Genomic DNA, 22,244 nt, shown 5'->3' on the forward strand with positions numbered 1-22,244 from the left:
CTACACATGGCTAACGGTGTCTGAGCACCACATCTACTGCAGGATAACAATTCTTTTTTTATATATTTACCTATCACTGGCAACAGTTCTTAATATAGCAACTTTATAATTTGTTTGCAAATTTCAAGCTCTGTCTACCTGTTAAAAGTACTCGTTTTGTTGTAGTCATTTAAAAGGGATGCAATGGAATCTCATGTTGTGTTTCAATTCCTGAATTTTCCTTTTTGTTTTTGCAAAAATCAAGGTATGTATACTTTTATCTGTCCCTCTAAAAGGACAGGTAAATTGGAACATGTGGGAATCATTGAAGTGTTCTAATGCTTGAGGAAAAAGTAGGGCTTAAGGAATATCTAGGTTAAGAATATTAGCATATAAAATTCTTGTTACTGTCAAATGGACATGATTTTGCTCTTATGTTCCTGGTGATAAAACTAAGTCTGGGTTTTGTTTTGTGGGTGGTTTTTTTTTTTTTTTTATGAATGTGTGCTCTTGTGTGACCATACTAAGGACCAGCAGCCTTTCTGTGCCTATTTGTAGTTTATGTCTTGTCCAGCTGCTTTTGGGTCTGGAGAGCCACCACTTTCTGTTTATCCTTAAATCTTTCTCCTTAACTCTGCACTTAAATGCTTGTGTTCATTGCAGTTCTGAACAATTGCAAATAGTTCCATTAGTCTTCCTGCTGTCACTTGTAACGAACATCATGAGCTGAGCACCTGCACAAAGAACTGGAATTTGTGTGAGGAGGAGAGTAAGGTTCTGCAAAAGTGAATATGCCCTGTGCTTATGTTTTCCACAAAAAAAAGATGTTTCAAGAAAGTATCCCAGCCAAACGGCTTCAGATACAGAGTTGTACTGCTCAAAGCTGTTTTGATGAAGTTTTGTTTCTGTCTTCGGAACTTCGGGGAGAATATGCACATGCTTGTCTCTCGAGAATAAAAGTTTGTTCTTCTGCAACGCTGAAGATTTTAAAGCTCCAAACAAACAAGAATTCCTTGTCTTAGAGCTCAACTGTGTACAGTCATGCAATTAAACACACCTGGCTCATCTGCTGGGGTTAAGCAGGTTACACCCTTCCTTTTACAGCTGAAACTGTGTGTGTTTAATTGTACATCTAACTGCATGTCTTCTGTAGACTTTGGGTCTGAAAGCTGGCATCCCGAGAGGGTGGGGGAAAGGAGGGGTAACCTGCAGAGGGTTTATCCTGCCCTTGAACGTCCTGAAACGGGGCGGTAGAATTAATTCTCCTGTTAAAGGGTCCCTGCCTGTCACATGGCAGATGTACTCAAAAATATAGGAAGGTGAGAAGTAGGCAGCTTTCCTCCACAAGAGGAGTTCATGCCAGCTGCCCTCTTGCTGTGGGTCCTGTGAGACAGCTGAACATCTGCTGTGTGAAAGGCAGCTGAGGTGAAGAGATGCTCCTGTGCTCGCAGTAGGACTGCTTTCTCTACTGGTCTTTTTGCACACCCGTTGTAGCTTGTTGAAGCTCTGCCCTCAAAATGCACTCTTTCTAATTTCTTCTTTAGCCTCACTGTTAATTTTCAGGTTATGTGATATGCATAGAGGCTTCTAGAAAGGGGAAAAAAAAAAAAAAAGGTAGTTTCCTACAGTAAACAAAACTACAAAACCAAACCACCTTTTTCCGATGACAAGAAAAAAAGAGTCTTGTACAGGTAGGCTGATAAGTTACTTTCCTTTATTCTTTTTGCCATCTCTTGAAGCTTTTTGTTGCAGGTGAGCAACATGCCAATGGAAAACTTTCTCCTTAGAAGATGCTGTGGTCAAGAAAGAGATTCTTTCTTTATTCTCCAGTAATTTTCTTAATAATAGTAAAGAAGAGATCTTTTATATTGTGTAGATGTGAGAGAAGAAATAACTGTATTATGCTTTTGGCAGGAAAGAAAAGTAATTTAAAATGAAAAATTGCTTCATTGAGGGCCTTCATTTGATGCCCTGAGCATAGATGAGAGCCAAGGAAGAGGAAAAACTGACCTATGTTTCCAGGTACTTTGACTCTTACTTGGTGGAGTTGGGCTCCTTTGGATGTCTGGGTTTGATAGGATTAGCTTGTGCAACTGTTACGTCTAAACTACCAGGGTAGTAATGTGTGCACATCTATAACGTGTGTAGTTGTAAGTGGCTTTGCCCTAATTTGGCTAGTTTGTTAAGCAGTAGATGATTTTGTGAGGAGCTGTCCTACGGCCAAAAGAGGATGTGGTTTGGGAAGTGAAGAAGGATTTGGCGGTGTTTTTACAAAATGGTTTTCTATCAGTGAAATGAAAAACATACATGTGCAGCACACACTGTAGGACAACAGCATTGTCTGAAAAAAAACACTACCAGCTTTTGAAGATTGTAACCTCAGTGCCTTGAATACACCTTTCCTGCTGCTCAGTTTCTTAAATTCATTCATGATGCATCTTTTGACAACTAAGAAATTAGTTCCATGGTGCATAACATTGTGGGACTGTGGAGAAAATGGCTGGTCCTCCCACCACCTCGAAGTCTCCTGCTCCTACCGTGCTGTGTTGGCAGTGACCCGTGTCCAGAGTAATCAGAAACTGTTCTGCCTCTGGAGATAGGCTGGCCCCCGGTGAGGGAGGCAAAAATGCGATTGGCGCTGTATGATGTACAAGGATCAGGCAAGTTGACAGTTGGCATTTTTTTTTTGTTTGTTTCTGAGGTGTTGAAGCCTCCAGTTATTCTTAATAGCTCTTTTTACAGTTCTGGGGTTGTCATAATGCAAATAGCATCACTCACTAACTAGTAATGCTCACTTTTAAGAATAAAAATGGCTTCTTCCTCACTGCAGATTTGAAAACCTGTACTGATATTTGTAGTTCCTCGGGACAAGAGATGAGAATTTGTGTTGGTCCCCAGCTCCCTGGTTCTTGTCATGGGAAGAAGATTTAATCAGTGTTCCCTTGAACATTTCAGACTCCCAAGCTCTAAGTACCAGGCTCAGCATCTTCTGAAATTTAATTCCTTAAGGTGCCAAATAATATTTTGTTACTGGAGTGTGCCGAGCTCCTTCAGGCCAGAAACAAAAATAGGTCAAGTTCTCATTCTGGTGTAGCTGGCTCCATCTCTTTGTTTGTTCATTAAACATAATGAAAAAATAAGTGACCTTTCTGTGTTTTCACAACCTGTTTTTCTTGCAGCTGCCAAGGAATCTGAGACCAGTGTCTTTGTAAACCAGAGCTGATGAGTACCTGTATCTTTCAAAGCCACAGATTTCATGGGCAATTTCTAGGAGTCTGGAGTACCCATGTGGCCGATGTGTCACAGCCATAGTTTTTGAAGTGGAAGTGTTTTGTTTTGGTGGTCGTGCAGTGTTGCAGCACCAAATACCTATGTTTGCTGCTTGTGAATGACCAGCAAAATTCCTGCTTACGTAGTTTCACAATCTGTTCCTTATGTTGATTTCTGCTTTTGGCTGTCAGTTCAGAATAAAAGGTGGCAGATTGCTTTTTTTGGCATTGTGGCCAATCAGATTTTGCAAAAACAAGAAGTTCATGCCATGTTCAGAAATATGTCAGACCTGTTCCTGCTTGTGAAATGCCTTATAAGCAGCCTGCCAGAAAATGTTCCTTCTCTGCTTCTGTGACTTCTACCCTCTCGTTCCTGGCTAGGTTTTCATGTTGGAAACACTTCTGATAGGTGCAGTCCTGTTAGTGACTTCTAGTAGTCTGAGGAGATCCCCATGGCTTGCCAGGTAGAAGACGATGGTGATGAAAAGTACTAAAGTTGAGAGCCAAGAAATGGAGTGAGTAGTATTAAGTGAGATGATTTTAGTAGCATCTCACTTAAGGTACTGACCATTGTGTAATAACCATCTGTGTTTGAGTTTCAGGTGTTGAAATGTAGTAGTCCACGAATTGGAAATGTAGACAGGGGTTTTTGCTTAAAGGAGAGGACCAGCTCAGTTACCTGGACAGAGGGCTCCCACCCACCTGGCAGACTTTCTGGGTGTCCAGGACTGATGAGGGGGGAGAGGCTTTGTTGTGTGGCCTTGCTGTGGGCTGATTGCCTCGGAAAGGGTCATGGTCTTGGTTCATCTGGAGACACAATTGTTTCTTACATGATGCAGCAGTAATGCTTGCAGGGTAAAAGGGGAGCCAGCTCTACTCTGAATATAGCAAGTTGCCAGCCCAGAGACCCGGATGGTGGAAGGAGGTGGTGTGATGAGCTCCTGGCCACACTGGGAGAAGGTTGCTGCAAGCGTGATGTGGAAGCTGCTGTGGGGGAGTTCCTTGTCATACTTGGAAATCCTTCCCACCACTCCTGCTTCTTGCATCAGTCTGGGGTTCACGTGTAGATGAAGCCCTGGGTGGATGGTGGCAGTACAGTTTGTGCATGGGGAAGTGGGTGATGCTTCAGGGTGTCCAGAGCAAAGTTAAAACTAAGCATTGCTGCTTTTAAGTTATGTTTTGCTAGCTCTTGACTGACTGAATTCGGCAGTGAAGAACTGTCCATTGCCTTCTAAGTGTAGTCTTGGCTCTTTAGGTAGTGAATGTGGCAGAAGGTTTTAGACTCACGGCATGGGCTTAAGTCTGATCTAAACAAACCCAAAAAGGTAGGAGGGTGGGGGGAGCTCAGGCTTAAGTTTAAGTTACATGGGCAGCACTTTAACTGATGTACAAGGGAGTGACCTAAGAGGTATTCACGAAGATGTTGTAAAACTGTAACGTTAGACCCATCTACCAAGGCCTTAAATCAGTTTTCCTTAATGAGTCTCTTGGGCTTAAACAAAGGCTTAAACTTTAGCGTTAGTATTGGAAAATGAATACACTAGGATTTCTTTCACTGGTGTCAAAAGCTGACTTTTTACTAATGCATTGAATCCTACTGGAATGTCTTCAAGAATACTTGGCTTAATGTTGGTTTCCCCTTGCTGCAAGTTTTTATTACTAAGTAAACAAGACCATTTAGTGTAGCTGTAGGCCAGTATAATTCTTCACAGTGCATTGCAAAAACATGGTTTAAATTTTGGCTTTGGGTCTGGTAGAGGGTTTGAATAAAATGATACCTCACTTCCTGACAAAGCTTGGGGTGTTTTGAAGACCAAGTGAGTCATCTGTAAATCTGCCTTGGTGTTGGTGATGGTGATCATGGCAGTTGGGAAGGAAGAAAATGGCAAAAGAACTTTTTAATGCAGTCATCTACTGGTTGTATCTTTTTACCCTACAAAGTAGACTTGTTTACTACTTAAAAACAAAGAAGCCACCAATAACCCACTAGGCTAGATAGTAGCCAAACATTGGCTGAGACTGTTCCATGCAGTTTTTAATTATTTCCCTCACAGCTAAAAAACCTGGCTAGAAATGGATAGCATGACTTTGTGACTTAAAATAAATGTCTCATCCTAAGGTAATTTGTTTGCAATGCATTTAGAGTAAATGAAAACATATACCAGAGATGCATAACGAGCTTAGAAACCAGCAAAGATCTGATTCTGCTCCCACTGATGTCTGGCACAAAATCCTATTTACTTCAGGGGGTACGATATTTTTAAAGATTTACAACCTTATCCCAAATGTTGCCATGGATTTACCCAACCACATACATTTGATGGAGCAAGGGTTCTATGGAGACACTTAAAAACATCACTGGAAAAAAAACTTGTACTGTTGGCAGGCTTGCAGAAAAAGACTGAGATTAATGCTCAAGTTAGCACTAGGGACTTAAATAACAAACATGTCCCCTTATTAGCCCTGCTATGGGTGGGATCACACGCTTATACTGACCGAGGGAGCTGTGGAATGACCTCGCAGCAGCATCAGCTGAAAGCAAGAGAGGGGAGTTCATCTTGGGGAAGAACAAAGGAGGCAAAACTTTTTTATTTGGTGGTGCTTGGTTGTTTTTGTTTTTTGTGTGTGTTGGTTTCCTTGTTTTGTTTTGGTTTTTAAAATACCATTCCCCAAAAGAAAGCCCACTCCCCCAACTCCGGTGGTTTGGGACTTACTTTTTTACCTACCACCATCTGTCTGAAGCATCGTAGCTTCATTTTTCCGAATTTTCATGCTTGCCTGGCCAGGCTTTGGCTGTTATACAAGTGTGAAATTGAGGAGGAATGCTTTTCCTTCTGAAGATCTATCAGGTAAGGGAAGTGTTCTCCTCCTTGCGTGTGATTTTGGGCAGTTTGTAGGACTGATGCACCAGGCCTTGGCAGAAGTGTTACAGTAAGCTTATCCCAAGGGCAACCTGTTGGGCTCTAGAGATCTTTTGAACTCTGCAAGCAAGAATTGTGGAAAGAAGAGTGAATCTGGAAATTTTCTTGTTTGGGAGTCCTCAGCTTCTAGCTCTGGTGTGGAGAAGTAGCCCTCATGCTGTAGGGCATGGGGCAATATCCCAAGGAGAGGAAGAGCCTTATTCCATCTGACGGTTTAGAAAGTGAGAAATGACTGTTCTGCTAAGCCACTTTGCTAAGAGGAAACTAATGTGGTTGGGAAGCAATTCTCCTGAGAAAATGTTCTGTTAGGCTGCAGAGTCTGGTTAGAGTGAAGGGGACCATCCTGATGGTACCTGCAGTGCGCAGGGGCTCCAGGTAAGCCCAGTAAAATGGGGAAGCAGCCGGGAGTTAGGATTTAGGAACAGCTTAAGCTACATCTTGGATGGAGAAGGTGGGAATCTTTGGGTTTTTTTTTTAAAGAAATAGTTGGTATGGTCTCTTAAGCTAGGGACAGATGGCTGGTGTTCAGGGACTTGCAGGAGGTATGGAAGGAGGTGTATCCAAGCTTCTACAGGAAAAAGTGTTGGACTAGGCTTAAAACGTTAGAGCTACTGGTGTGCAGAAGCAGTTGCTTAGCTTCATCCAATGGGGTAGATTAATTTACATCTCTGTTAGATCACTGTTTTCAATCATGACTTAAATGAGCAAGCAGGAAATCTGATTTAAGTTGACTTATCCAAGTTTACATCTGTACTTTAGTTACCTTTCTGAAAGCTTTAGTGTAGTCCGTACCACCACAACTACCCTTTGCTAATATAGTGAATATATCTGTCTATTTAAACAAGTATGCAGTTCACCATTTGCTTTGGTTAATATGTTTTTTCCATTTTCTGTTAAAAAATGATGAATGGTGCTTTTCTTATTTGCTTGATTAATTTTTAACTTCTGATTTTCATCAGGCTACATTTGGATGGAAATTGGAATCCAATTAATGAACAAAACCAGCATTTAAAACTGTTTTCATTAGTTAAATGTGCTGGATATAGATGAAAACTCCTTATCAAGCCTGTTTTGTGTTTAAAGCATACTGATTTTTGTAGAAACAAAGCAAGTATTATCAGATGTTTATGAACTGAATTAATTATTTTCTGGTCACCATGCTCTTCAACTGAGAAATCTCAGTTTCTAAACCTTGTTTTCTGGAGCAATATCTTTTTCTTTTTTTTTTAATTTTTTTTTTTTAATTCTAAGAAGCTAAGCTCTCCATCCGAGTAAACAACTTGGTGGTGTCTGTGTACCACAGTTATGTGAGACAGAAACTTCTCTCCCCAAAGCCATATTCCTCAAGCGTATGCAGGCCTCCCACCCCACTGCCCAGAAGAGTATCTAGCTTGCTTCATGCTGTTTGATCCTGTTCAACGTTAGGGTGGGCTAGTCCTAAACCCATCCCGCAAATATTGCTGGGGGAAAAGAGGTGGTCTGTGCATCACAGGCCTCTGAGACAGTTATTCATGAGGTAGGGTGGATGTATGGACTTGTACATCTTGGAAAACCTAGGTTACTATTTTAAAAGATTTCTTTTTTTCCACATTTCTGACAGTTCGCTGGGCTGGTCTTGAACAAATAATTTTCGTGTGTGTGTGGGGGAAATAATGTGAATGGGGAAGAGAAGAAAATTGCACAGAATTCTCCATGTTGTCAAAAATTAGGTGATGACTAATTCCATCAGTTGATGAACTTTACAACTTCAGTAAGGAATGCATGCTACTTTAACATTTAGACTGAAAAGTATTAAAATTTATAACTATATAGCTAAGACTCTTAAAATTATGAACTAAAAAATGAACCGCAGGATGCTCTCTAAAGTCAATACAGACACATATTCTCCAAGATATATATACACGCATATATATTTTAGTTTTAAAGTTTTAAGTATGTGTTTAAGCAAAATTGGCTTTGTTAAGGGAGTGAATGTTGAAGCTCAGATTCCACACAGTGGGAAATTAGTTTCCTAAATTTAGTGCTTCTAACATATGTTTAAGATCTAGGAATCTATTTCTGATATAACTCATGCTAGAAGTTCCTGGAAAGCTCTATGACTTATGTGGCGTGGTGTGGGGAAGATTAAATTATAGTTGATTTTCTTCCATCCGAAGATCCTCAGAAGCATCTGTAAGATTGATGGGTGTTGTAGTCATTGCATTACATTTTGATGTGTTTCTCTTGGAGGACAGTCTTCCAGTAAATACAAAAGGATTTTAAAATTATTGTGGCTGAGGAGGTGGACAGCTAATAAATTGAACTTGGTGTTATGATACTCTCTTGAAAGCCTTAGCTAGACTTGATTTCTGCCAGAAGAAAGAGCTGTTGTGTTTGATGTTCATGCTTTAAAACAAATGAAACAGTATGTTTTTTGAGTGGTTAAAAATCAGTGTGGGTAAGGAAATGGACGCAATTTCTTTAAATCCTGCATGATGTTATACCAGAGAGGAATTTGGTTATATGTATGTGCCAATGTGCTCCTGCAGACGAGAACTCGAAATGTATAATGTACAGTGTATAAACAGTTCAGTATCGACAGATTCTTCACTATTCCTTAATAAACATATATTGTTATTACACCAAAATGGAAGTTTAATGTTAAAGAATACTCACACAAGAGTAATAAAAAAGTTTTTTAGGAAAAAAGAAGTTGAAAAGTATCAATAAGTCAAAGTGATGAGGGAGGGATGGTGAGGGGGAGCGCTATGGTGAGCTGACTGTCCAGTTGGAAAGACACATGTACGTCTTCTGGCTTTCATTGCCGTTGCTGCCCATGTTTCATGCTCAAGGGTGAGAGAGCAGAAAGGAATTTCAGTGGTGAGTTGATTCTAGCCAAGAAAGTGGCTGGAAATCAAGCTTTGGGAAGAAGAGGCGAATACTGTGCTGCAGGCAGATGGGCAACAGAGGGAAGGCAGGAAATATCTGCAAACAACAGTAATGAACTTTGATTTGTTTCAATGGTAGAGAAATGTGTCTGGAGGTGGATTTAGGTAGAAGCTGTGTAAATTATTGAAAAGCAAGTCAAGCTACATGTTTAATTTGTAGCAGTGCTGTACGAATTAGCTGGGAAGTTTGTGTGTGTTCGCCCAAAGTTTAGCTGGAAGTTGTATGTGGAAGAGAAAACTTTGGCAGTGGACTTTTGCAGGAGTTGGAGCATGTGTGAGCAATTGAAGGTAGGAGTCAAGGTGATGAGTGAGCAAGTGGAAGGTAAACTATCTGCACCTGGATTGGAAAGAGGGGTTGCCTCTACACCCAGTGCAGTTACTATGGGTACTTGCAACAAAACCAGAACATCCGCCCCCCCCGCCAAACACCTCATGAATTTGTATCCGTTCAGAAACAGTTCTCTGAAGTGGTGAGATCAAGTAAGTACCTACAGGAACATTTCCAAATTACTGGAAATCTTGCTGGATTCATGATGAACATGTAAAAGGGCTTACTATGAGTACACTCACAGGATGTTTGTAATAATAAGAGGAGAAAATGAGTAATCTTGTGGAAAGTGGTTTAACATATATACTGATGTGACCGGTATCTTTCATTACAAATATGTAGTTTCAGGGCATAGTTTTGAGATCATTTTAGAACTGATCTGTAGGAAGATTAAAAGGGGTGTTCCCACCTTTTCCTGTGCCCCGACCTAATTGTTGTTGCATCCTCCCTTGTTCCAGGACTGCCCCTTGTGAGGTTCTGGTTATTTGGGTCAGGGACCCAGTGCCTGCATTAAAAAATCAGCAGGATCTGCAATCCCGCTGGCCACAAAGCATGCAGGGGAGTGGGGAGGCTGGGTGTGGAGGGCTGCAACCTGTGTCCAGGGAAAAATCAGCATATGCTGGCTGTGGATCCTGATGCCTTGTACGTGTGAAAACACAGGGTAAATTGTGTAACTGTTGCGATCACCTAAAGCGACTGGCAGAATGTGTTTCTATCCTCAATATCCTATTTTGGGGTTTCTTCACCTGGTACATGGAGCTGTGCCTGGAATTTGTTTCCCCTGAGGTTACAGTTGACTTGTGTTTACCAAAAATAAAGTGGTAAAACTTGGAAACAAGCATTTTGTTCTGATTTGTTTACCGTTAATGCAAAGGGACTTTGCTTCCCCTTGAAAGAAGTAACTGAAATTAAAAAAAAAAAAAAGAGAAGTTTTTTTTAGGATTGCAGCTGCTTTTTGTTTTGTGTTGCGTATAGCATATCTTTTTCTAAAAATATCCTAGAAAAGGCTGCTTTGGTGAGTGTTTGTATGTGGGCCTGTATCTCCACTAAAATACACAAGTGAGCAAAGCTGAACGAGCGCGGTTGGCCCCATGTGCTCTGCTCGGGCTGGTCTGCATGGTGGGCATCAAGAAAGTGAGGATGAGGATGGCTGTGTTGTCTTCAAATACCTCTGCGGGCAGAAAAAGCTTGTCGGCTTTGTCTTGTTGAGGATGAATGAAACAAATGTCCTAAATACCTCCTAGTTCAAAGAAGGGCTTGTGTGAAATGATTTTGAGACGTAAGCCTGATGTAAGTGGATAAATTAATGGCATGACCCTTGAGATATTCAAGGTGAAGCTCGACGAGGCCCTGGGCAACCTGGTCTAGTTGGGGGTGTCCCTGCTGACTGCGGGGAGGTCGGACTAGATGACCTTTGGAGGTCCCTTCCAGCCTGGACCAATCTATGAATCTATGAATCTATGACAGTGCAGTGGGTATTCGGTGGTGCTCCGTTAGTCCGAGACGAGCTCTCCTGAGGCTGATAAAATAGTTAGGTTTATCGTGGCATATGTAACCCTGCGGGTTGGATCATGGCTACGCAGCACGTAGAGAGGATCTCAAGTGTTGTGTTTTTCTCTCCAGCTGGGACGTCTGGCTGAAAGCAATGGGGAACTGCAGTGGTGCCTGATATGCAGTGGGCGCAGCGCTAGGGTCCTCTCGCTTTTAAAAACGTCTAATCTGGCATTTAATTTACTAGCCTGCTGGAGGCTTGCTGCCAAGGCTCCGACTGTTGCATAATGTTACACAGGAGGAATCGCTGGCAGTTTTCAAGCTGGCTATCATTCCAGATCACTCCCATACAAAGGAAATTGTAGCATATATGTAACTCTGAGGCTTTTTGTGCCGCGCTCAGCACAATCTGAAATTAAAAAAATAACTAGGAAAACTAGAAAGAGTTTGCTTGCTCAGGCTGTAGCCCCTCCACTTGTAGCAGCCTCGTCTACAGAGTCCTGCACGTGGAAGAGCATCCAGACAGTGACAGGTAAGAATGAGAGTCTCGTGAAGAAGCAACACCAGGATTGTTTTTTAAAACTCTAAGTATTAAAATTGCAACTGTTTTATAAAAGATGAAAGAATCCTCTTTTGGCTCAAACTGTTCTTTCATGTTCTGTGAATCTTGTGTTTCCCAGAAAAAAGCCAGACCCTTACTATTCAGACATCACAGGGCATCATAAGATTTCCCCCTCATTTCCATGCATGCCTGTTCCCTACCCGTTTTCCTGTCAGTCTGACTCGTAATGTTCAAAAACATTCACTGCATATTTCCTTCTTCCCCACAGCAACAGCCCGAGTCTGAGACTGTTCATCTGTTCATCCCAGCCTTGGCAGTTGGAGCTATTATTGGCAAGCAGGGACAGCACATCAAACAACTTTCTCGTTTTGCAGGCGCATCTATTAAGGTATTATTACACTGACTAACTTTCTCTCTATTCTACATGACACTTTCAGCAAGTTTGCACAAGCCGTGTTTTCGTGAACGTCCTCCCCCATTCCGTGCTTAGAATGTGATGTGATAAATGGTACATTTGTTTATAAATCATCTTTTAATCTTCCTTGAGACAAGATAATTAGAAGCATGTTTTCAAACGTCTCCTGAGGTGTGAAATATAAGCTGCAAAGAAAACTACTTTGGTGGTCTCAATTTCTTAGAAACAGACTTAAGTCTTAATGATGCACTGCTTAAAGGCTTTCTTCTTGCTTTCGGTAAAGTGAAAATTGGTGAGGCAAATTCCCCTTCTAAAACCAGCAGCACAGGTGAAGTTCCCTACTGCTATGGCCACTCCTGCTCTGTTCCGGGTGGATTGGTCTGAGCTGTCACGCTCGGATGGCTCCAGGCTGAAGGGTTCATGTTTTAAAATCACCTGTGTACTCCAGGCTCCTGGGGTCGGTCAGTTCTTTGACATCACATTTACCTTGGCACCCTGCTTTAACATCCAGTTGTCTGTGTGTTGACCGCCTCAATGTAGCTAAGAACAAGATGATTTTCAGAGGCTGACCTCGTGGAAGCTTAAGTTTGAATTTTAGCCAATTTGGTGAAATCCTCTTTGGCTGCGTATAGGGGTTAGTACCAGTTGCAGTTGTAGAAGGCCTTGGGTTTCTGCCACTAATGTCATTAAACCCAGGAGTATATTCTCTAGATGATTGATCTTTTTTCTTGTAAATACTCGCTCTGTTGTGGAGATAATGTTTGGGCATAAATTTAAAAAAAAAAAAACACAAAAAAACACAACAAAACAAACGTGCAACGCATATCTTGTTATGTGCTGTTAGTTTGTGACATTTTTCTGCGCAGATGAAGCAAACATCATCATCTCAGTTTGTTTTGCTCAGGAGATGTGGTCTGTTTAATGGAGCAGGAATCTGCCGAAGGTCAGGGGAGTTCAGGGGCAGAGGGGCAGGAGATGGCTGTGCTGAGTTAAGCTCGGTGAAGCCAGCAAGGCTTGGCTTGGCTTGGCAGGTGTTCATCGAAGTGTGCAGAGCAAAATAATTGGGGAACCCTGGTGAATGAATGTTGCGTGTGGTTTGCCGAATGCCGATCCATTTACCGGCCAGTAAGCCTGCTGGCAAGCTGCCCAATTCCATCCTTTATTGAGCAGTACATTAAATAGTTGTTATGCTACCCAGATGGTTTACATTAGTAGAGCGCTAATAATCATATTTTTAGGGGGGAAAAATGGAACAGAAGGAAGTGAGAGGTGTTGATTTTTCTTTATCAAATCTGTCTTGCGTGGAGGTGTGATGTATCATGGGCATTTCCTCTTTCCGTTCCTACAGTTTGTATCTAAAGATTAAGCGGTATATGGAAGGTACTGCTAGGTGGAGAGAGAAACGTGAAATAACCTGGACCTCCAAGAACCCGTCCAAACTAGTTCTTGAGTTGGTCCTTGGAAGACAGTTTAGTGGAAAGGGAGTTTCCTGTGTTTCTCACGCATCTGGCTAACAGTGGCCTCAGGCTTCCTCTGCTGGCTGGCACCTCTCTACCCAATGCATTTAACATAACTGTATTAATTGAAATTCAGTTAAAAGTTTGCTAAAGCTCTGGTCTTTTGTTCCTTCTGTAGGAATAAAGTGAAGACGATTTTTTTTTTTTTGTGGAAAAAAGATTAATTCTTAACAGAACTGTACAGATACAGAGTACGCTTGCTAAATTGGGAAGTTGCAGGTATGCTTATTGATTAAAATAAAAATGCAACTTCGTCAGTAATCTGACTGAACAACAAGGAGCAGCACGCTTGCTTCTGCGTGAAAGTGTTAAATGTGTCAGTGGTAACTTGTTCAAAACTTCTGAACTTCCCTTGTGTTGACCCACCTACCCTTTGTTATAACTTTTTGAGCAAAATAATAAATTGTGAATCATCAATGAATCTGTGTTTTTAGCCAAGAGTTGCCAAGTGCTGCCTGAGTAACTTCTAACTTGCCAAACTTTAGTAATTGTACTTTGTGTGTGGAGGAAGCAAGTCTTTGTGCATGATGCTCTGAACTTGTTTGGAGTTGGGCTATAGATTGTTACAGACAAAAAACATTTTCCATCCACACGCATCTTGTTTGTGCTCCTGCCCAGCTTTGTAGATCTGATGAAACTCGTTAGCCACGAAGTGAGACTAAATAAGCTGCAGATGCAGAGGGGTTCTGCAATAAGGCTGTGGTGGCCAGCCTGTCACTTGAGAGGCATGTGTGGCTGGTGACAAGTTCAGGTTGTGTTCCTGAGCCAGGGGTCGTTGTTTGGTAACACAAGCTCGGCGTGGGGCTCCAGCAGACTGGATTATTCAGTCAAGGCGCCAGGCAGAGATTTCTGCTGCCCACCGTGTGCTACAGTGCTCCGGGACCTGCTGGGAACCATTGGCATCTCCTTAGTTACACATTATTCCCAGACTTAGCCCTTCCTGTCTCTGAAGGTGTTGGGATGAGCATTGTAGTTTTTGGGTGTATGAACGTGTCAGCTTGTGACTTGGCATATGGAAGACCGGTTGTTTTCTGCTTAGGAATATAATACTATTTATCTCAAAAGTGAAAAATTCACCATTTGGATACTATTTATACGTATGTAACTTCTCCTTCCAAGAGCATACAGACAAAATTAACACTAAAATCTCTTTGGTTGCCCCTTCGGACGCGATACATGTTTCTTTCCCAGCCCTTAGCTATGTTTTACTCCAGCTGCTGAGAACAGGGACATTCGAAGATAAAAGCAAAGCAAGAAATGCCCCATAACATTTAAACACGTGTAAGATGTAACAAAGGCTCGCTAGAAAATATTTTTCCTAAAATTTCAATTAAGGCACGAAGATTAAGGTTCACGAAGGAAACATGAGGTGACTGAAAGGCCAAGTACGATGTCCATTTTACAGGAATGGCAATTAGCAGGCTGAGCTCTGTTCCGTCATCTGCCTTCAAATGTGCCTTGAAATTTTGCCCCTCTGAAGTACTTGTGTTCCAAGGAATGAATGGATTTAGTCTGTGCTTGCCCTTACCATAACGTCATGTCATATAAATGTACTGCTGTAAAATGAATGTGTATTTTTAGGTATAGCCAATTGGAATGCAGAAATCGTTGAAAAATGCAAACCAGATAACTAGTATGTAATGTCTTCTCCATCTTAGGGTACAATATGAATAATTATATAAACTTTGGTTAGCAAAATTCTTTAGTGAAAATGATGCATGGTGACTGGTAATTTGTCTGAAATAAACTACAGCTGTTAAATATGAATAACATCCCTATGCCAACAGCTAAGATGTAGTGTTTAATATATTGCCCATTCAACAGTGGCTATGTAATACTAGACGCAACAATGGAAATGTCAGTTGTGATAAACAAAAGATTCATCCAGAATGTCAGAGGCTAGTTTGAATTATTTAATGCCACTGGAGTCTGAGAACAGCACCCACAGAAATCTTACTTTTGTGGTGACATGAACTGCTAAAGACCCTACAGGCGTCTCTGTCTCAGCTCTGGTGGAGCTTAATTTTTATTTGGGTCACACAAATGTCTGTAGATACAAACCCCTTGGAAACTGCGAACTCATTGTCCGGTATAGAGGAATGTTTTGGATCTGATTAGTTACAACAGTAAAGTGATCTTCTGCTCTCAGGGGGACGGATGCAAACTCTTGCTAATGAGCAAAACTGGTTAGAAAGACTGTTTAAGTTAGCGGGTAGGGATGAGAGTCTGGGTCTATTAACCATACTTGTCTTTTTGAAGGCTACATGTCTTACATCACTCGTGGCCACACGAAAATGGCTTGTGGGATTTTGCCATATGTGGATGGGTAGTTATGCCTTTAATTTTCAGAAGTAAATTTGCTTACGGTTTAGCCAATTTCGCCATATTTCGTTATAACTAATTAATGCACTTTAAAGAGAACAAACCCATCATGACTGAAGTGTAATGCTGCTGCTGTAACGAATAATTTTTCACTCTTGAACAGAATGTGAGACTGAAACGGGGAGGAGGTGGCTTTAAACCATTCCTTCAAAAGACAGCTACCAAAAGCTATGTTTATCCATTCCAGATTGCTCCTGCTGAAGGACCAGATGCCAAGCTGAGAATGGTTATCATCACTGGACCTCCAGAAGCTCAGTTCAAGGTACAACATATAAAAACTTGTCAGTCTGTAGTGGCCTTTGGACTGTAAGGGACAATGTAAGGGACTGTAAGGGACTTGGTTCCAAGTACCATTTTATTCAGAATGTTAGTAAATACTTGATTTTCGCTTTTCTTTTGCTGAAAAGTATGTTGTATGAATATCAGAGGCCACGTTCTGGTCCCCTGAAAACTGGTGGGAGTTTTGTGTGAATAAGAATCAAGTCTAGCATGAAAATATGGCAGTACTACATTCCTAATTTTCCCTTTTATCGATGAGCACAATACTTCAGTCTTTCTAGCCTCTCTTCATACATGCAACAGCTTACTATATTAATTGAAAAAACAAAGCTGACAAGATGAGACTGAGTCTTCCCAGGTTACTGTTGCATGCCAAATGGAAAATGCTTTTTGGGTAGCTCTACAGATAAACACAAGATTTCTAATTGTATTTCCACTGCAACTACAAGGAGATACTCAACCTGATTATTCCATTTATGTTCAAATTGAGTTCTGGAGTGGCCTTCTGCCTTAAGTGCCAAGGGATAAATCTAGTTACTCTAAAAGTAGTTGACCACGTTAGGAGTGATGCAGACAGCTTGGTGCAGCAGCCTGGCCTCATCACACGTGAGGCCCAGAGCAGGTAGAAAGTCACTTGAGAGTTCATGTCCTGGCACTGTTCTCCTGCCTGTTCTCATTTTTGTCTTTGTATTTTTGCTTCAGGGCATCTTGCAAGAAGGACGTGCACAAACTTCAGGCATATCTAGAATCAGTTTCATTAATGCCTTTAGGAGTTTTGGAGAAGTATCAGGGCGGGTATTATGCAGTGGTAATAGCAAACTAGATGCATTTTGGATTATTGCTCAGTTGCCATGTACATTTGAGAAGCTATAGAAGGCAAAGCATAATTTAGAAGCTCTGCCTCCTTGAGGCTTTCTGTGTACATGTGGGCTTGGCCACATGGCATGTTCCACATATGGGGGGGCTCTTGTAACCTGGGACCAGCACAAGGTCAGATTCTGGCTGCCTTTTCTTTCCATCAGGTATCAGTGAACTTAGCCTCAAGCAGTAGCAGGCTGAAGTAGATTCGGGCGTCCCTTTTCCTGACTTCTCATGTAGGCAAAGGCTGCATGAGCAGCCTCCTTAGGCTTCCTCCCTAAGATAAACTTGAAGTCCCACAGAGTTCTTTTGCCAGCTCTTCTCCCCAACCTGGATCATGCAAGGAGGAAAGTCTCCCTTTTCTGCACCCCTTATGTTGCTTAAAAAAACATAAATCAGTTACTTCTCTACACTTGGGCTTCTGCTTGAAAAGAGGGATCTACATACTAGCACAGCCAATGCTCCTGACTATGCTGGAATTGTGAAGGAGAGGGGTTAGCCCGTGGGGCTTCCCTCAGCTCCAGTCCCTGTAGACTTTTACTACTTTTTGAGCAATGTTTTCAGTCCATTCTCTTATCGCTACTGTTAACCCAAAGCATGCCTTGCAGTCAGGGCCAAGCTTCAGTAACACTGTCCTTAAGCTCTGTTTAAGAAGGGACTTCTCTATCTTCGAGCATAGGCTATTGCTTGTCAGGCACCAAGAATGTAAATCTGGGTGCACGACAACTTGAAGAGGGAATAGCTGCTGCTCAGATGAGTAACCAGCTCTCGGAGAGGCAGCGTCATCCCCAAGCCTGTGAGTTTGGCATCCTTTCCCCTACTACATTGTGTCCTGCTCTCTCTGATTCATGTCCATGGAAGCTGCAGTGGCTGCACCTCTTTCTTCCTCAGCTGCAGCAGCCTGAGGATATTGCGGTGTGTGGGGTTATTTATTAGCAAGGCAATGGGAAGAGAATATGCCACCGCTTACAGCTGCTGCTGCAGTGCTCCCTAGAGTTCAGGCATAACACCAATATCCAGAGATGAACGTGTTGCCTTGGATCTGGGACATGTGCAAGCGAAGTGGAATCTAGTGTAGGCAACATATTTCAGCCACTATCTTACTATTTTAAAGACTTCCAAGGATTTGGGGTGTTGGAAATACATCCACTACCTTTTTAAACGTCAGCATCCCACCTTGCTTTGTAACTCAGCAGTAATGCACGCTTTTTGTCCTATAGTAGCTCTCCCACTGAGCGCTGCAGCCTGGGAAGGTTGTCAAGGCGTTAGGCACATGAAAAGTATTGCTATTGAAATACACAGCTACGCTGGCTTCTGTCTAATAAGTTTGGAAATAATTTCAAAATCTCCGGCTCAAGGTGACGGCTGGGAGTAGTATTTCATCTGCTCTTGGCAAACCCTTTTAAAGTGTTTTCCTGGAGCAGGAATCTCCGATTCTAGGGCTGTCAATGGTGAAAGAACATGGAAGTTGTACTGAGTTTTTGTAGGGCTTTTTTTGTGTAGTCTTTTGTCTCACTGGAAAGATGGTGGCTTTTGTCTTGTGTCAGGGTCCCACAACCTACAGTATCCTACCTAGGTCATAGAATCATAGAATTGTCTAGGTTGGAGTTTTTCTGTACTCTTCAGGTGGAATCTGACTTACCCAAATTCCTGAGTACTTTCAGCTCCAAGGTCACAAAATGTCTTTCGTCTTACCCGTTTTAGAGTAGCATCAACTTGAGTAGACTTTTAGGACATGGGCTAGAAATAAGCCACCACTATTTAAAATAATTATCACATCATGCAATCTTTTTGAACTTTTCATATTCCATTGCTGTGGTGGCCTGTAAGATGGTTGGGTTTAGTGTGCATGGAGTGACACTGAACACCGGTATGTACGTGATTTAAAGAAGGTGATAAAGAATCTGAACTAGAAAGGCTTTGTGGTCCTAGGCTTACGGTCTTTACAGAGTATCTCCAGTTTCTCAATAGAAATGTTCTTTTGATGGCTCTAGGAGATGCAGAGTAGAAGATCTGGCTATTGTTTCTCAAGAATTCACTGATGAATGGCAGGGGATAAGGAAATAAATGTGTTTAAAAATCAGCAAGATTCAAGAACTTGGTCTCAGACAACATTCTTCTTGCACTTGTGTGTTCCTCAGAAAAGGGAACTGTGTGCTGGTCGGAGCAACACGGTTCCTGTGGTGCTATTTAGATCTAGGCAGTTTGATTTTTTCCCTTTAGAAAATCGAGCAAGCTCAGATTTATTTATTTTTGAAGAATATGTTGTAATCGATTGTAAAAGTAAGCTGTTGCTCTAATTGGAGTCTTTATCCTGTGACTTGTTTGGGGGGTATTTGGTGGCTTTTTTTTTTTTTTCTTCATTTAGCATCCTTAAAAGAATGGATTTCTGAGCCAATTAATTGTGTTCTGTGCTTCTGGGTATAATAAAAAAATGCTTCAGCCAGATAGGTCTTCTCTCCACCACTCTTTACCTGTACAGAGATGCAATAGTTTCTTTTGAAAGCAATATTTCTACTAAAAAGCAGAATAATAATGATCTCTGTTAAATGGCTCCACGATTTCCTGGCTTGTCATGCAATCTTTAAAGTTGGACAGTTGTGCTTCCTAGTTTGGTACAAAGACTTCTTTTAGAAAAATAGTTATTGTATTTATTAGGAAAACCGCTTTGTCAGGGTTGTGTACTGAGAATTCTCCTTTCTGTGGAATTTCTTGAAGTTAACCAGATTTCAGTAAGTGCAGGGTGCTCACCCAAAGCATTTTTGCAGGCTCAAGGGAGAATCTATGGAAAACTTAAGGAAGAAAATTTCTTTGGACCTAAAGAAGAAGTGAAACTTGAGGCTCATATAAAAGTGCCATCCTATGCTGCTGGTAGAGTTATTGGTAAAGGAGGCAAAACAGTAAGTAGCTGAAATAAAACTTTTTAATGTTGTCCAGTTATGTTTCTTATTTCAGTGTATATATGTGTATAAGGCTTAAACATTTAGTTAACTAATAGCTAATCCTTTTAAGCTACATTAAAGCAGGTTCTATTTTCTTAGCTATTCTTGTTAAGCTCTCCTTTCTTCTAGCGTGGAGTCAAGAGAAGCTGATCTCATAGAATGATTTATTTAATCTAAAAATATATATATAAATTAGTGTAACAAAAATCCGATAGTCCCAGTCAGATCTGCAGGGCTTGCATTAATAGAAATGTAATTCTGCCATTTAGAATGAATACGTTCCCACTGAAGACCTGTTTCTGAGAACCTCAGCCTGTGCCAGAGTTTGCAAAAAGATTTCGCTAATCTCATTTAATTAAAATTAAATCCAATGTGTGCAAAGGTGGCGTCTCTGGCCAAAACCGAATGAAAGCATAATTTTTAAATAAGTGGTAGGAAATTAAGACATGTTCAGACCTCAACATTACAAAAGAAAAAAATTTTTTTTTTTGCTTCAATTTATTTGATGGCATTTCTTAGGCTCAGATTGTTGCATAAAATAACATCACTGAGATCTTTCAGTCCTGAAAAGGTGCTGATACTCCAGTATTTTCATACGGTTTTAAGTCAGGAGCTAGCTGATATTCGCAAAGAAATGGGTCTCCATCCTTAAGTACAAGGGGGTCTTGAAGCTGTAAGGAGGCAACGTGGCCTCTTTCATTACTTGCAGTGGTAAGAGGCTTAAGGACAAACATCTCTGAAAAGCTGTTCATCTAAAACGTTTTTGATTAAGTGATGCTATGCACTTCTAAAATAAAATGGGTGTAAACAGCACAAAGACTCTAACCTTACCTCTACTTAACACTATGGAAGCCGATAGGCTACTGAAAATAATTTGGAGGCTTCTCACTGCTCTGTTTAGAGTTCCCCACCTCATGGAGGTTTTTCAAGGAAAAATGTTTAAATACTTGGACATTTTTTTTCTTCCCTCATTATGCATTGTATGAGTTTTCTGACCTTAAACTTGTAAACTCAACTGTAAACACTGTGGCATCTGTTTGCTTTTTAAAGTCATGTATTTAGCACCTTCTGTGTGTTGTATTTAGTCTTTAAAACACTTCTACAAACCTAGAGAACTTGGTGCTAATTTATGTTGAGACACAAGAGGCTCATCTTGTGAAGCGCACACTGCTGCACAAAGATGCTTGCTGTTGGTGGGTTTCTTTTTTTAAACATAACTCTAGAGATTGCTGTTTCTGTGCTCGGCAGTATCTTTTGAGGCTTAGTGGTTGTGGGATATATGTTTGTTTAAGATTTTCTGACTACTTCTATCTGTTTGTTTATAGGTAAATGAGCTTCAAAACTTGACAAGTGCAGAAGTTGTAGTCCCTCGTGACCAGACACCTGATGAAAATGATCAGGTGGTTGTGAAAATAACTGGTCACTTCTATGCATGCCAGGTAGGAGGAGTGGAACCAATTTCTGTTACCTTGATGTTTCCATGGTCTGTCTCTTATATCCATATGCAGAGGCAAGGGATGGAAAACTTCTACTCAGGATACAGAAAGCACTGCTTGCCAGGCTCCTCTAGTTGCCTTGCTGTGACAAACTTTCCTCATGCCTGTGAGAGAGATTTATAACAACATTGCACTTTTAGATATGTAAAACAACCTTCTTAAATTCTCCTACCAATGCACATAGCCTCTGGCACTGCTGAAACTTGCAAAGCAAAAGAAAACCCAAGCTGTGACGGGACTGAAATTCAGATGGAAGGGAGATAGAAGCCATCTCGTAGTACCTGACCAAAGCTGCATGTATACATGCACTTTGGCCATATCGCCCAATCTGTTGATGTAGTATCATAAAGAAAAGGATCACAAGATTCCTTCCCTTCACTTAACTCTCAGTTCAAATCAATTCCTTTTGATACTTTGCTACAGGTGACTTGTAGTTCAGAAAGGAGATGGGGGGACTGGTAAGTCCTGTAAGCCTGACCTTCTGGATTCCCTGGTGTATGGAAAGAAAATGTCCACTCTCTATTAAAACAGTGGTTCTAATAAAACATTAGTATCTCCAGAGGAGTAAAATGAAAGTAGCCTCTAGCTTCAATAATCTTAATGTTGGTAGTCATCTTCCCATGCTCGTGGTTTCTGTATTACAGGTGTGAAAAGTGATTATGCAGGTAGTTGTGGTAGGTGGGAAAAGAAGAAAAATTCAAAATTAAGTTGTACACCGTGACTAACCCAAGTGCATTTAACTAACGAGTAATCTTGTCAGTACTGGGAACTTAGTTATTCCAGATTTTCTTCATCCCAGTAGCATCGATAGTGTGTTGTAAACAGCAGTCACTGCAGCCTGGCGTCATGACGGGTTGTTTCTTCTTTATGTCCTTCAG

The 22,244-nt window shown here is 41.2% G+C and overlaps 1 protein-coding gene across 4 annotated transcripts in view; it reads left to right on the forward strand.

The window, feature by feature from the left end:
• Positions 1–22,244, forward strand: part of IGF2BP3 (insulin like growth factor 2 mRNA binding protein 3) — a 117,640-nt gene that overhangs the window by 92,717 nt on the left and 2,679 nt on the right. For 2 of the 4 annotated variants that reach the window (XM_074150203.1, XM_074150206.1), the window contains 4 exons: positions 11,746–11,865; positions 15,979–16,053; positions 19,697–19,828; positions 21,196–21,309. In XM_074150203.1, coding sequence (XP_074006304.1) covers positions 11,746–11,865; positions 15,979–16,053; positions 19,697–19,828; positions 21,196–21,309 — 441 coding nt within the window. Of the gene's footprint in view, positions 1–7,503; positions 7,519–11,745; positions 11,866–15,978; positions 16,054–19,696; positions 19,829–21,195; positions 21,310–22,244 lie in introns of all 4 variants that reach the window. The other 2 variants (XM_074150205.1, XM_074150204.1) reach the window with 2 other exon arrangements.

Source organism: Numenius arquata, chromosome 7, assembly GCF_964106895.1.
Source record: "Numenius arquata chromosome 7, bNumArq3.hap1.1, whole genome shotgun sequence".
NCBI lineage: Eukaryota > Metazoa > Chordata > Aves > Charadriiformes > Scolopacidae > Numenius > Numenius arquata.